Source organism: Salmo salar, chromosome ssa12 (genome assembly GCF_905237065.1).
Source record: "Salmo salar chromosome ssa12, Ssal_v3.1, whole genome shotgun sequence".
In the NCBI taxonomy this organism is placed as follows: Eukaryota; Metazoa; Chordata; class Actinopteri; order Salmoniformes; family Salmonidae; genus Salmo; species Salmo salar.
This window is the reverse complement of record NC_059453.1, coordinates 43,242,953-43,258,849: the sequence shown is the minus strand read 5'-3', so window position 1 is coordinate 43,258,849 and position 15,897 is coordinate 43,242,953. Positions and strand designations below refer to the sequence as shown.

The 15,897-nt window shown below is 41.2% G+C and overlaps 1 protein-coding gene across 3 annotated transcripts in view; it reads left to right on the top strand.

The window, feature by feature from the left end:
• Positions 1-15,897, top strand: part of LOC106565070 (serine/threonine-protein phosphatase 4 regulatory subunit 1) — a 53,152-nt gene that overhangs the window by 13,863 nt on the left and 23,392 nt on the right. For 2 of the 3 annotated variants that reach the window (XM_045691390.1, XM_014131696.2), the window contains exons 12-13: positions 2,622-2,941; positions 11,017-11,106. In XM_045691390.1, the coding sequence (XP_045547346.1) occupies positions 2,622-2,941; positions 11,017-11,106 (410 nt within the window). The remainder of the gene's footprint in view (positions 1-2,621; positions 2,942-11,016; positions 11,107-15,897) is intronic. The other variant, XM_045691391.1, reaches the window with a different exon arrangement.

Genomic DNA, 15,897 nt, shown 5'->3' with positions numbered 1-15,897 from the left:
AAATCTCCCACTGAGGTACACAGACGATTGCAGGTAGAGCAAGAGTTTCCAGCCTGGGCAGGGGCCTGAAAACTAACCAATGTTACACTCTTCCAACGTAGCACACAACCAGCCATCCACCGCAGTGGAAATTTTAACAAAGGCAACCAACACTGGGCCTACCAAACAGCGCAACTCAAAAAAAAAATAAAAGATGCAAACAAAGCACCTAACTCCAGTTTTTCTCCCAAACAAAATACACTTACCAGTTAGCTTAACACTAGTATTAAGCCTACTGGCATACTTTTTCATGCAACGCACCATTTGAAGATGTAACCGGATTACCAAAGTCACTGCTATGTCTCCAAGGCACTATACCGAACACTTAAGACTATGCAGTGAATACCAACCAATGCACATCCCAAATAGCATTAACCCATCATAATGCAACAAAATACTATCCACCAAAATGTCTAGGAACCAACCTTATAATCTTATAATGAGCCCCCAAAACAAAGGAGATGATCGTGGACTTCAGGAAACAGCAGAGGGAGCAGCCCCCTATCTACATTGATGGGACAGTAGTGGAGAGGGTGGAGAGTTTTAAGTTCCTCGGCGTACACATCACGGACAAACTGAAATGGTCCACCCACACAGACAGCGTGGTGAAGAAGGCGCAGCAGCACCTCTTCAACCTCAGGAGGCTGAAGAAATTCGGCTTGTCACCAAAAACACAAACTTTTACAGATGCACAATCGAGAGCATCCTGTCGGGCTGTATCACGGCCTGGTACGACAGCTGCTCCGCCCATAACTGGAAGGCTCTCCAGAGGGTAGTGAGGTCTGCACAACGCATCACCAAGGGTGCAAACTAACTGCCCTCCAGGACACCTACACCACCCGATGTCACAGGAAGGCCAAAAAGATCATCAAGGACAACAACCACCCGAGCCACTGCCTGTTCACCCCGCTAACATCCAGAAGGCGAGGTCAGTACAGGTGCATCAAAGCGGGGACCGAGAGACTGAAAAACAGCTTCTATCTCAAGGCCATCAGACTGTTAAACAGCCATCACTAACATTGAGTGGCTGCTACCAACATACTGACTCAACTCCAGCCACTTTAATAACGGAAAAAGTTATGTAATCAATTTATCACTAGCCACTTTATATTATATCATGTTTACGTACCCTACATTACTCATCTCATATGTATATACTGTACGCTATACCATCTACTGCATCTTGATGTAATTAAATGTATCACTAGCCACTTTAAACAATGCCACTTTAATGTTTACATACCCTACATTACTCATCTCATATGTATATACTGTACTCTATACCATCCACTGCATCTTGCCTATGCCTTTCGGCCATCACTCATTTATATATTTGTATGTACATATTCTTATTAATTCCTTTACACTTGTGTGTATAAGGTAGTTGTTGTGAAATTGTTATTACTTGTTAGATATTACTGCATGGTCGGAAGTAGAAGCACAAGCATTTCACTACAGTTGCATTAACACCTGCTCACCATGTGTATGTGACAAATAAATTTGATTTGATTTGACTTGTCACGAACTGGCTCGTAGCCCATAACACAGAGGGAGACAAGGAGATCAAGGAATAACAAAAATATTTATTAACTGAAGTAAACTACATACAATGATGTGTGTAATCAGTAGTGTAAATGAGTGGTTGTGTGCATAGTTGGTGATAAGGAGGGGTGTTGTGAGGTGCCAAAACAAACAAGCCACAAACTGCCACAACCAAAAATAACAGTGTGTCTGCGTGGAGTGTCTCCTCAATGAATGGGGGATAGATGTATTTATCCACGCGGCACACCTGAGCCCAGGTGTGTCCCATTTCGCTGACGATCCTCCCAGCTCCGCCCACCGACATCCTATTAAGGAAAACAAGAGCAAAGAGAGAATTTGACTGACAGAGTGGGAGGGTTGTCACACCAGCTAACCAAATAACACTTGCATCTCTAGCTTTAGCCACCGAAAAACAATATGGGGGATAAAGTCGACCACTTACCCACTCACTAGCTTAGCTAGCTAACGTTAGGCTCTGTGTTTCTAGCTTGCTAAATAAATAGATACATAAATTGATTAAACTAGCCTATTTGCCATATGATTAACTTGTGGTCAATCCCCTTGCTAGTTTGATTGTATTGACATTTCCAGCCTTAGGTACATATGTCCGTTTTTGTGCAAAACATTGACTCATTGAAACTAAAACAGTGCATCTCGAAGGGCTGGAGGCAGCAAAAAATGGACTAGGCTAGCTGTGATTTACAACCTGATAGCAATATTTGTTGGACAACCAAGAAAAGTATTGGCGAATTAACTATATTAATCATGTGTTGAACTGCATCCATCTATTCTGCCAACAATGCATTATTTTACCTCATTTGAAATTTTTGTCAAATATAACCTATTTTATTACCTCTTATGAAGTTGGTTTTGTAGCATAAACTGGGAATTTTATAGTTTTGCCTAATATTATGATTGTCTGTTTGTCCTCTATCTGCAAAGTAGCTGTCAGTTCCACTTTTAATAGTGTGTACATTTGACCTGTGTATTCCAGACCATGAATTTGTGTCTTTGTCTGTCTTTCCGTATGTGTCTCCCAGCCCAAGTGCAGGTGCTCTCGGCCGCCCTGAAAGCTGCCCAGCAGGAGAGACAGTCTGAGGATACAGAGGGTCAGTCCGAGTGCCAGCCTCCAGAGGATGGGAATGGGGCACCAGATGAGGAGTTCTCCCAGAAAGGAGGGACCGCAGAGGAGGAACAGACACCTAACGAGCCTCGCCAGCAGACCACAGATTCGGCACCCATAGAGGAACTGAAAGAGACCGAGGCTGAGACTGAAGCAGAGGCAGAGCCTCAGGTGTCTCCGGAATCATCCCCCGACTCGCTTGTCCTAGTACGGGACGACTCGGACCACAGCAGTGTGGTGAGTAGGAATGTGCAGCTCTCCTTACAAGCATGATTCAATACACATCTAGATACATGGGCTTCGATACAATACTTTTAGCTTGAAGGGATTTGGTTAGTGGAATGAATCGATGCAATGCACTAACAAATGTTGAATGAACACATTCATTTTCCATTCTAAATTAATATCTGATACTGATGGAGCTGACCGTGCGCGCGTGTGTGCGTCTACCACGATCAGATTAGGGGGGGGCAGTTTATGTTTTTGTCCCCATACTTTTTATCTGAATTTTTCTAGGGCTGAGCAGTATACTTTATTTTACTATATACCGGTATTGATGTAGGAACCAGTTTGGCTTTTTAATTACTGTCTATAGTTTTATTTACCCACCCGTACTCCTTAGATGAGCACACGTTAAGTTAATTTATATGCTTAAATGCCTTCAGAATTATGTTCTTATTCTCAAACACCGCCTTTAAAAAAAAAAGCTCAAACTGATAAAGTCAGATTATGTTTTATTATAATTGTATAATTCTTTTCGAAAAAAAAAAAAAAAGAAATCTGTGTTATGTTTAACTCAGGCCTTTTCATTAGGGGAGCGATGTAAAAAATAAACATATTAGAAATATTTAACTTTTTTGGACTGTTATGGTAATGATACTTTTTGGTAGATGTTGGTAAAATGCATAATATCTGATCAAAAATATAATATGGAATAGGTCAACTCAGCTCCTAATCTCAGTGATTCAAGATGCCATTTTGTGAAAAATGACACTTTAGATTATTTAATTTCTTTGACAGTTTTGTGAGTATGACCCAGTTAGATGTGCAATCAGCAAGATGTGAGTTGTGTCCACTACGGTAGCCTACACAGCTCCACTGGTAAAACACAATTTTCTACAGCCCATTTGATAATTATTACCCAGCAAATTACATTGGTTGTCAAATCAAATGTTATTTGTCACATGCTTTGTAAACAACAGGTGTGGACTAACAGTGAAATGCTTACGGGACCTTCCTAACTATGCAGAGCGAGAGAAAATAGAGAAGTAGTAAGAGAGAAAAGTAAAACACATCATAGATACACATTGAGTAACGATAACTTGGCCATATGCAAGTGGTACCAGTACCTATGTGCAGGGGTACGAGATAATTGAGGTAGGTATGTACATACAATGCCTTTCGGAAAGTATTCAGACCACTTCACTTTTTCCACATTTTGTTACGTTACAGCCTTATTCTAAACTTGATTAAATAAATACAAATCCTCATCGATCTACACACAATACCCCATAATAACAAAGCGAAAAGTTTTTTTCAAAATGTTTGCATATTTATTAAAAACAAACTGATACCTTATTTACACGAGTATTCAGACCCTTTGCGATGAGTCTCGAAATTGATCTCAGGTGCATCCTGCTTCCATCGATCATCCTTGAGAGGTTTGTAGAGTTTGATTGGAGGAGTCCACCTATAGTAAATTCAATTGATTGGACATGATTTGGAAAGGCACACACCTGTCTATATAAGGTCCCACAGTTGACAGTGCATGTCAGAGCAAAAACCAAGGTCGAAGGAATTGTCCGTAAAGCTCCAACACAGGACTGTGTCTCGGCACAGATCTGGAGAAGGCTGCCAAAAAATGTCTGCAGCACTGAAGTTTGCCAAGAACACAGTGGCCTCCATCATTCTTAAATGGAAGAAGTTTGAAACCACCAAGACTCTTCCTACACCTTCTTTCATTTAAAAATGATGTACAGTGGCTTCAGAAACTATTGTCACCCCTTGACATATTTTGTTCTTACAAGGTGGGGTTAAAATGTATTGTAATTTTTTGTCAATGATCTACACAAAATACTCTGTCAAAGTGGAATAAAGATTCTAACATTTTGTAAAAAAAAATATATACACTGCTCAAAAAAATAAAGGGAACACTAAAATAACACATCCTAGATCTGAATGAATGAAATAACCTTATTAAATACTTTTTTCTTTACATAGTTGAATGTGCTGACAACAAAATTACACAAAAATAATCAATGGAAATCCAATTTATCAACCCATAGAGGTCTGGATTTGGAGTCACACTCAAAATTAAAGTGGAAAACCACACTACAGGCTGATCCAACTTTGATGTAATGTCCTTAAAACAAGTCAAAATGAGGCTCAGTAGTGTGTGTAGCCTCCACGTGCCTGTATGACCTCCCTACAACGCCTGGGCATGCTCCTGATGAGGTGGCGGATGGTCTCCTGAGGGATCTCCTCCCAAACCTGGACTAAAGCATCCGCCAACTCCTGGACAGTCTGTGGCGCAACGTGGCGTTGGTGGATGGAGCCAGACATGATGTCCCAGATGTGCTCAATTGGATTCAGGTCTGGGGAACGGGCCGGCCAGTCCATAGCATCAATGCCTTCCTCTTGCAGGAACTGCTGACACACTCCAGCCACATGAGGTCTAGCATTGTCTTGCATTAGGAGGAACCCAGGGCCAACCGCACCAGCATATGGTCTCATAAGGGGTCTGAGGATCTCATCTCGGTACCTAATGGCAGTCAGGCTACCTCTGGCGAGCACATGGGGGGCTGTGCGGCCCCCCAAAGAAATGCCACCCCACACCATGACTGACCCACCATGCTGGAGGATGTTGCAGGCAGCAGAACGTTCTCCACGGCGTCTCCAGACTGTCACGTCTGTCACGTGCTCAGTGTGAACCTGCTTTCATCTGTGAAGAGCACAGGGCGCCAGTGGCGAATTTGCCAATCTTGGTGTTCTCTGGCAAATGCCAAACGTCCTGCACGGTGTTGGGCTGTAAGCACAACCCCCACCTGTGGACGTCGGGCCCTCATACCACCCTCATGGAGTCTGTTTCTGACCGTTTGAGCAGACACATGCACATTTGTGGCCTGCTGGAGGTCATTTTGCAGGGCTCTGGCAGTGCTTCTCCTGCTCCTCCTTGCACAAAGGCGGAGGTAGCGATCCTGCTGCTGGGTTGTTGCCCTCCTACGGCCTCCTCCACATCTGCTGATGTACTGGCCTGTCTCCTGGTAGCGCCTCCATGCTCTGGACACTACGCTGACAGACACAGCAAACCTTCTTGCCACAGCTCGCATTGATGTGCCATCCTGGATGAGCTGCACTACCTGAGCCACTTGTGTGGGTTGTAGACTCCGTCTCATACTACCACTAGAGTGAAAGCACCGCCAGCATTCAAAAGTGACCAAAACATCAGCCAGGAAGCATAGGAACTGAGAAGTGGTCTGTGGTTACCACCTGCAGAACCACTCCTTTATTGGGGGTGTCTTGCTAATTGCCTATAATTTCCACCTGTTGTCTATTCCATTTGCACAACAGCATGTGAAATGTATTGTCAAACAGTGTTGCTTCCTAAGTGGACAGTTTGATTTCAGTATATATAAGTTTGGGGTCACTTAGAAATGTCCTTGTTTTTTAAAGAAAAGCAATTAAAGCATTAAAATAACATCAAATTGATCAGAAATACAGTGTAGACCTTGTTAATGTTGTAAATGACTATTGTCTCAACGTCAACAGTGAAGAGGTGACTCCGGGATGCTGGCCTTCTAGGCAGCGTTCCTCTGTCCAGTGTCTGTGTTCTTTTGCCCATCTTAATCTTTTATTTTTATTGGCAGAGATATGTCTGAGATATGGCTTTTTCTTTGCAACTCTGCCTAGAAGGCCAAAATCTCGGAGTCACATCTTTACTGTTGACGTTGAGACTGTTTTTATGCGGGTACTATTTAATGAATCTGCCAGTTGAGGACTTGTGAGGTGTCTGTTTCTCAAACTAAACACTCTAATGTACTTGTCCTCTTGCTCAGTTGTGCACCGGGGGCCTCCCACTCCTTTCAAATCTGGTTAGAGACAGTTTGCGCTGTTCTGTGAAGGGAGTAATGCACAGTGTTGTATGAGTTTCTTGGCAATTTCTCGCATGGAATAGCCTTAATTTCTCAGAACAAGAATAGACTGACGAGTTTCAGAAGAAAGTCTTTGTTTCTGGCTGTTTTTGTGCCTGTAGTCGAACCCACAAATGCTGATGCTCCAGATACTCAACTAGTCTAAAGAAGGCCAGTTTTATTGCTTCTTTAATCACACAACAGTTTTCAGCTGTGCTAACATAATTGCAAAAGGGTTTTCTAATGATCCATTAGCCTTTTAAAATGATAAACTTGGATTAGCTAACACAAGGTGCCATTGGAACACAGGAGTTATAGTTGCTAATAATGGGCCTCTGTACGCCTATGTCGATATTGCATAAAACATCTGTCGTTTCCAGCTACAATAGTCATTTACAACATTAACAATGTCTACACTGTATTTCTGATCAATTTGATGTTATTTTAATGGACAAAAAGTTGCTTTTCTTTCAAAAACAAGGACATTTCTTAGTGACCCCAAACTGTTGAACGGTAGTGTATATGAAAAAGGAAATATATCTTGATTACATACAGTGCATTTGGAAAGAATTGACCCCTTTTCTTTTCCCGCATTTTGTTACATTACAGCCTTATTCTAAAATGAATTTAAAAAACATGTTTTCCCTCAATCTACACACAATACCCCATAATGACCAAGCAAAAACAGATTTTAGAAATGTTTGTAAATGTATTAAAAATGGAAATCACATTTACATAAGTATTCAGACCCTTTACTCGTTGCTTTGTTGATGCACTTTTGGCAGCGATTACAGCCTCGAGTCTTCTTGGGTATGACGCTACAAGCTTGGCACACCTGTATTTTGGGAGTTTCTCGCAGTCTTTTCTGCAGATCCTCTCAAGCTCAGTCAGGTTGGCTGGGGCGCTTCACTGCACAGCTATTCTCAGGTCTCTCCAGAGATGATCGATCAGGTTCAAGTCCGGGCTTTGGCTGGGTCACTGAAGGACATTCAGAGACTTGTCCTGAAGCCACTCATGCATTGTCTTGGCTGTGTGCTTAGGGTCGATGTCCTGTTGGGAGGTGAGACTTTGCCCTCAGTCGGAGGTCCTGAGCACTCTGGAGCAGGTTTTCATCAAGGGTCTGTCTGTACTTTGCTCTTTTCATCTTTTCATTGATCCTGACTAGTCTCCCAGTGCCTGCCACTGAAAAAACGTCCCCACAGCATAATGCTGCCACCACCATACTTCACCGTAGGGATGGTGCCAGGTTTCCTCCAGACGTGACACTTGGCATTCAGGCCAAAGAGTTCAATCTTGGTTTCATCAGACCAGAACATCTTGTTTCTCATGGTCTGAGAGTCCTTAAGGTGGCTTTTGGATAACTCCAAGCAGGCTGTCATGTGCCTTTAACCATAAAGGCCTGCTTGGTGGAGTGTTGCAGAGATGGTTGTCCTTCTGTAAGGTTCTCCCATCTCAACAGAGGAACTCTGTTCTTGGTCACCTCGGGTTCTCGGGTTCTTGGTCACCTCCCTGACCATCAGGTTCTTGGTCACCTCCCTGACCAAGGCCCGTCGCCCCCTATTGCGCAGTTTGGCTGGGCGGCCAGCTCTAGGGAGAGTCTTGGTGGTTCCAGACTTCTTCCATTTTAAGAATGATGGAGGCCATTGTATTCTTGGGGACCTTCAATCCTGCAGATATTTTTTAGTACCCTTCCCTAGATCTGTGCCTTGACACAAACCTGTCTTGGAGCTCTAAGGACAATTCCTTCTACCTTACATAGACAGGTGTGTGCCTTTTCAAATAATGTACAATCAATTGAATTTACCACAGGTAATTTACCACAAGTATTGGTGCCGGAAGAAATGGCAGCAGTTTTACGGGCGCCTAACTAATTTTTTTGCGTTATTTGTAATTTATTTTGTACATAATGTTTCTGCCACCGTATCTTACGGCAGAAAATAGCTTCTGGATATTAGGACAGTCACTCACCTTGGATTAGACACAGATTTTTTTTCTTCAACATGCAGGACGCACAGGATATGCTGCGAACACCCGACAAGGCCAACATTCCGTTATTGGCAAGAGAAATAGACGCAGGTACAGAGGACACAGAGTGGGGTGCCTCGTAAGGATCCGCAGAAGGCGAGTGGGAAATCTGACGTTACCGTCAATATTACTCGCCAAAGTACAATCATTGGACAATAAATTAGACGAGGTACGATTACGAATATCCTCCGAACAGGACATCAAAAACTGTAACTTTTAATGTCACGGAATCGTGACTGAATGATGACATGGATATTCAGCTAGCAGGATATACGCTGCACTGGCTAGATAGAACAGCACACTCCGGTAAGACGAGGGGGGGCGGTATGCGCATATTTGTAAACAACAGCTGGTGCACATTCCCTGTTAGGTCTACACCTGTTGTATTTGGCGCACGTGACTAATACACTTTGATTTGATTTGAAGTATTCAACCCCCTGTGTCAATTCATGTTAGAAGCACCTTTGGCAGCGATTACAGCTGTAAGTCTTTCTGGGTAAGTCTCTACGAGCTTTCCACACCTGGATTGTACAATATTTTCACTTTATTTTTAGAATTCCTCAAGCTCTGTCAAGTTGGTTGTTGATCAAGTCTTTCCATAGATTTTCAAGCTGATATAAGTCAAAACACTCAGGAACATTCAATGTCGTCTTGGTAAGCAACTCCAGTGTATTTGCGGCCTTGTGTTTAGGTTTTTGTCCTGCTGAAAGGTGACAGCGCCCCGCATACAAACACATGAAAATCTTATTTCAACCAGGCAGGTGCGACACAAAAGTCAGAAATAGCGATATAAAAAATGCCTTACCTTTTGATGATCATCTTCTGTTGGCACTCCAAAAGGTCCCAGTTACATCACAAATGGCCCTTTTGTTCAATAATGTCCTTCTTTATATCCATAAAAACTCAGTTTAGCTGGCGCGCTTCAGTCAATAATCCACCCATTTTCCCTCCATCAAAATGCATACAAAATGAATCCCAAACGTTACTAATAAACTTTTCCAAACAAGTCATACAATGTTTATAATCAAACCTTAGGTATCCTAATACGCAAATAAATGATCAAATTTAAGACAGAATTGTTATTGTCTTTACCGGAGAAAAATACCAAAGAGCGCGCTTTCTTCCACGCACTTGGAAACACTACAGCCAAAATGGGAGCCACCTAGAAAAACTACAATTTCTGGGTCATTTTTCCAAAAACCAGCCTGATACTCTTTCTAAAGACTGTTGACATCTAGTGGAAGCCATAGGAACTGCAATCTGGGAGGACTTGGCCTTATAATTAAAGTAATAGCCATTGAAAAAAGTGGTAAGCTGAATTTTCTTTTTTTGAGGTGGTTTGTCCTCGGGGTTTTGCCTGCCATATCAGTTCTGTTATACTCACAGACATTATTTTAACAGTTTTAGAAACTTTAGAGTGTTTTGTATCCAAATCTACCAGTTATATGCATATCCTAGCTTCTGGGCCTGAGTAACAGGCAGTTTACTTTGGGCATACTTTTCATCCGGATGTCAAAATACTGTCCCCTACCCCAGACACCATCCAAAGTGTAATTAATAACTTCACCATGCTCAAAGATATTTTTAATGTCGACTTTTTTGTTGTTGACCCATCTACCATTAGGTGCACTTCTTTGCGAGGCGTTGTGAAACATCCCTGGTCATTGTAGTTGAATCAGTGTTTGAAATTCACTGCTCGATTGGGGTATAGAGAGAAGGTAGTCATTCAGAATGAATGTTAAACCCTATTGCACACAGTGACTCCATGCAACTTATTATGTGACTTGTTAAGCACATTTTTACTCCTTAACTTATTTAGGCTTGCCATAGCAAAGGGATTTAATACTTACTGACTCAAGACATTTCACTTTTTAATTAATTTGAAAAATGTCTTCCACTTTGACATTATGGGGTATTATGTTTAGGCCAGTGACACAATTCTCTTTTTAAATTCAGGCTGTAACACAACAAATTGGAATAAGTCGAGGTGTGCGACTACTTTCTGAAGGCACTGTATCTCCATATATGGACAATCTGCTAATTGTCTATATGTCTGTGTGTGCTAGCTGACTTTGTGGTTTGTGTCCTAGATGACTGGTATGTTTGTATGTGTGCTAGCTGATATGTCTAACTGTGTATCCTCCCTGTTTTGGATAGGAGTCGGATCTGATCGAGAGTGTGGAGGAAGAGGGAAAGGAGGACTCAGCTCCCAACCAGGTGTGTGAGGAGGAGAAGTCCATGGTCCAGGTCAGTTAGTCAGTTCTGCCAAACACTGACTTTCTAAGCCTTTCTACTTTACATACATCGAGGGGACATTTATTAACATTTATGATTCAGTCAAGTCTGGGGTACAACTACCTTTAAGCTGCCATACGTTTTGTCTGAGAATAGTTAAAGCGATCCAATGTCCAATGAATTGCGATTGACAAGATCTAGGGCCAGATTTAGCTTGGACTAAAATGCATGCTCAATAGAGAAGCTTATGCCCAGTGCAGATCAAACAGCTGACATAAGGAGAGATGATGCGAGACCAAAGTTTTAAAATGTTTAGTTGTAGAACAACTGACTAGAGAAATGTGGTTGAGCCTGGTTCCACTGTCACGTGGAAGCACAATGTATATATTTATGCAGGTTCTTTAAAAGTTGCTAGCTACTTTTAGCAAGGTGTTTAACAAACAGGTTTCATGAATTACATGCAGCCACTGTCTGGCTCACTAGAAAACACATCACCATCCTCCTGCTCACAACCCCAGTGTCTAGAGGAGCTGAAGAGAGGATCATCAAGCTAGGATAGCAAATAAAAAGACCCCTTACTCTTCAATATTGTGATGGAAAATGCATAGCACAAATAATTAGTTTTTGTCGGATATTATTCATCCAGATCAAACAGGTTTTTTACATGGACAATACATTGGAGATAATATAAGACAATTACTTGAAACAATAGAAAACAATGTAACATTGAAGAAACCAGGCCTGGTCTTCATAGCAGATTTTGAAAAGGCCTTTGATAAAGTATGACAAGAATTTATATATAAATGCCTGGACTATTTAAATTTTGGTGTAAGTTATGTATAGGAACCTCAGATGTAAAAAATGGTTACTTCTCAGAAGGTATTCAACGGTTGTCCACTGTCTCCATATATGTTTGTTATGGCCATCGAAATGTTGGCTATTAAAATCAGATCCAGCAATAATAATAATAATATCAAGTGGTTAGAAATCCAGGGCTTAAAAAGTGTCAATGACTCTAGTTTTTCTTAAATCTGCATTCTGGATTCTTGCACAAACTCATTTGGCAACCTAGATCATTTCTATAGCCGATCTGGACTAAAACCTAATTATGTTAAGTGTACCATATTACGTATTGGGTTGTTAAAATACACAACTTTTACATTACCGCGTAGTATACCAATAAAATGGTCAGATGAAATATTATAATCTCAAATATACTGATTTATGAAGAAACCATATGGAAACATTTTGAAAAAATTGTGATTATCTTGACTGTTATTGTGAATAGCTATCAAACATATATGGGAATGTTTGATCGATCCAAAGTTATAACCAACTAATTGCAGCATTACCACAGAAATGGAGGAGGCAAGTGAAAAGGGGAGAAAGTAGGTCTGCCCTATATTAAAAACCAAAGTTGTTGTTTTTTCATCAATAGAAACCAAAATGTTGACAGTTGTGCCATACAGGTTGCAAAATAGCTGGGAAGAGCTTTTAAATTTTCCAATTCCATGGCACATTGTTTATGAATTGATACACAAAACAATGCTTAATTAAAAACTTTGAATTAACTGCCATATGTAACTTTTTTGGCGCCCCGACAAAATGCACATAGAAATGTTAGTTATAGATCTGTCATTCTCATTGAAAGCAAGTCTAAGAAGCGGTAGATGTGTTCTATGAGCGCTATTTCTATGCTATTCATTTTAAAGTTTTGTTTTTGAATTCAGTTTTGTACACCAGCTTCAAACAGATAACAATAAAATATTTTGGGTTATGGAAAAGATGTTTCACAGTGGTTTAGATCAGCCTAAAAAATTCCATCCCAAATAAATGTTTCACAGAGTTCAAGTAACAGACACATCTCAACATCAACTGTTCAGAGGAGACTGCGTGAATCAGGCCTTCATGGTCGAGTTGCTGAAAAGAAACCATTACTAAAGGACACCAATAATAAGAAGAGACTTGCTTGGGCCAAGAAACACGAGCAATGGACATTAGACCGGTGGAAATCTGTCCTTTGGTCTGATTAGTCCAAATTTTAGATTTTTGGTTCCAACCGCCGTGTCTTTGTGAGACGCAGAGTAGATGAACGGATGATCTCTGCATGTGTGGTTCCCACCGTGAAGCATGGAGGAGGAGGTGTGGGGGTGCTTTGCTGGTGACACTGTCTGTGATTTATTTAGAATTCAAGGCACACTTAACCAGCATGGCTACCACAGCATTCTACAGCGATACGCCATCCCATCTGGTTTTCACATTTTAATTTTATTTAACCTTTATTTAACTAGGCAAGTCCGTTAAGAACAATTTCTTATTTACAATGATGGCCTACCAGGGAACAGTGGGTTAACTGCCTTGTTCATGGGCAGAAAGACAGATTTTTTTGTGGGACTTTTTTTTAGCACTTAGTGGTACTATCATTTGTTTTTCAACAGGCTATGACCCAACACACCTCCAGGATGTGTAAGGGCTATTTGACCAAGGAGAGTGATGGAGTGCTGCATCAGATGACCTGGCCTCCACAATCATCTGACCTCAATCCAATTGAGATGGTTTCATGATGATGTGTTGGACCGCAGAATGAAGGAAAATCAGCCAAGAAGTGCTCAGCATACAGTGGTTCTTCCTTTAAAAGTTGAGTCATACTGCAGCACACCTTGAAGGCTGCCGCAGAATTCTATGGCGCGTTATTTAAGTGTCAGCCATTATTGCCATTAATGCTAGTGCTAGTTTGACCAGCAGAGGGCATCTTTGAGAATCATTTGACAGTTTTTAATATTGGCTGTACTGGAGAATTTATAACCTTTTTTTGTAAGAACCTAGTATATGGGATTGATTTTAAGAAATCTAGCTTAATTAATTTGATTATTATGGTGTTTCGATTCCAAGAAAAATGAAACCCTCGAACGTTGCACACACGCGCTGTGCAACGTGACCGGTCAGGAGTAGGCTACTAAGAGCAAAATATTCCTAACATTTCCACACCCTAATTGTAGGCTAACCAATACCCAAACGGAGATTCAGTGAAAATAAAAATCTCATTGATTTATCACTCCCCATGCTTGTCTCAGAGCAGCACGAAACGGTGCTTAAATAGTTGACCACACGCGGGTAGGCTATTGCTTCAAATCCTATTATAACAATTGGATGACTTTGGGTGTTCCAGTAAGCAACCATTTGTAAGCAACAATTTGACACCTGCGGTAGCTGGGCTATTAAACAAATTGTTGGATAACTTTATCGACTCTCGGAACTCATTAAAACGCGTTACTGTGTGTGTTTCGATCCTCTCTCGCTCTCACACGCACTTACACACGAAATTGCTGTCTTGACCTCTGAATGCTCGGATATGAAAAGCCAACTGACATTTACTCCTAAGATGCTGACCGGTTGCTCCCTCTATAACCACTGTTTTATATTATTTAGTGAATTCGATAAAAAAAACTGTTTTAAAATGTATATGTTTATTAAGTAGTCTTGCTTGTCTCAGAGCAGCGTGAAACGGTGCTGAAATAGTTGACCACACGCGGGTAGGCTATAGCTTCAAATCCAATTGTAACAATTGGATGACTTTGGTAGTTTCAGTAAGCAACAATTTGTTGCCTTCATTAGCCTACTTTATTCTTAAAAGAACTCCAGCACAGAGACCCTTAAATAATTAAACAATACATAGATTGAATTCACAAATTAACTTGACTGCATTTAATATTGGCCATCAGCCAAAAACACACCGTGGTAGAAATATGTTATTGAATTTGAGAGAAATAAATTAAGCTACTGTGCAGTCTGACAAGTAAACATAGCCTATAGTAAACATGGTAAAGTGCCTAATTCCTGACATAAGGGAGAGCAGGCCATGTCCAGACTTTCTCTGTGACCTCAAGTACTCATTAACTCTGTCTTTAATGCTTTTTCGGGTTGCATCAGTCATGGACAGAAACTTCTGAGACACAGTATTATTTATGAACACCCGGAGGTTGCCACATTTGCCTCGGGATCCATCCCAGTTGGTATTCTGTCTCCGTCAATGACAAGTGACTCTCCGCCAATACGTCCTGGCTCTGGACCAATGCATCAGCTGTCGCCCATATCTCTGCCCTCAGAGAATGTTTCTCTTTCTGCTGGTCTGCCTTCAATGACTCAATCTCGGTCTTCAAAGTTTGAATCTGATCCATGTGCACCTTCATCAGATGAGCAGAATTGTACCGCCCTGAGCCCCCATCGATTACAGTGGCCTATGATAGAAACGGTAGATCAATTAAGAATTAAAAGTGACTCCAACACACACATGCTACGTACAGAAAAACATTTTAAGAATCTAGCAAAACAAATCGCTTTCTTGGGAACCATGCGTTTTTTCCCCGGTGCGGCCCGTTGTCCAGCCCTTTGTCCACTGATCTCCACGGATGGTTGTATGCTCTGCGAAAACACATTCACGTTTTTAGTACACAATTATCGATTTTATTACACAGTATGCCTACACATTTATAGGCTATATACAGAAAATGCACTGAAACCAAATACCTTTAGTTTTGGTGATCTTCTCAGCTCTGGGTCATTTTCAAGGCCTCTGGTGGTTACAGTCTAACTTTGGAATGGGTAGCACCATAAAAATAAGCTTTCTTGATGAAAACTGTCCATTTCGTCTGTTCTCTTTGGTGGCAAATTCATTTTTCTTTTTTTAGATAAACAGCTAGTTTTTGAATGGTAACTGTGTTACCTGTGGTTGTGAAGCTGGGGGAGAAATACAACTAAAATGTAGTTTTGAAGTCTTTTTATTTTATTAACGGAAGTATAAAG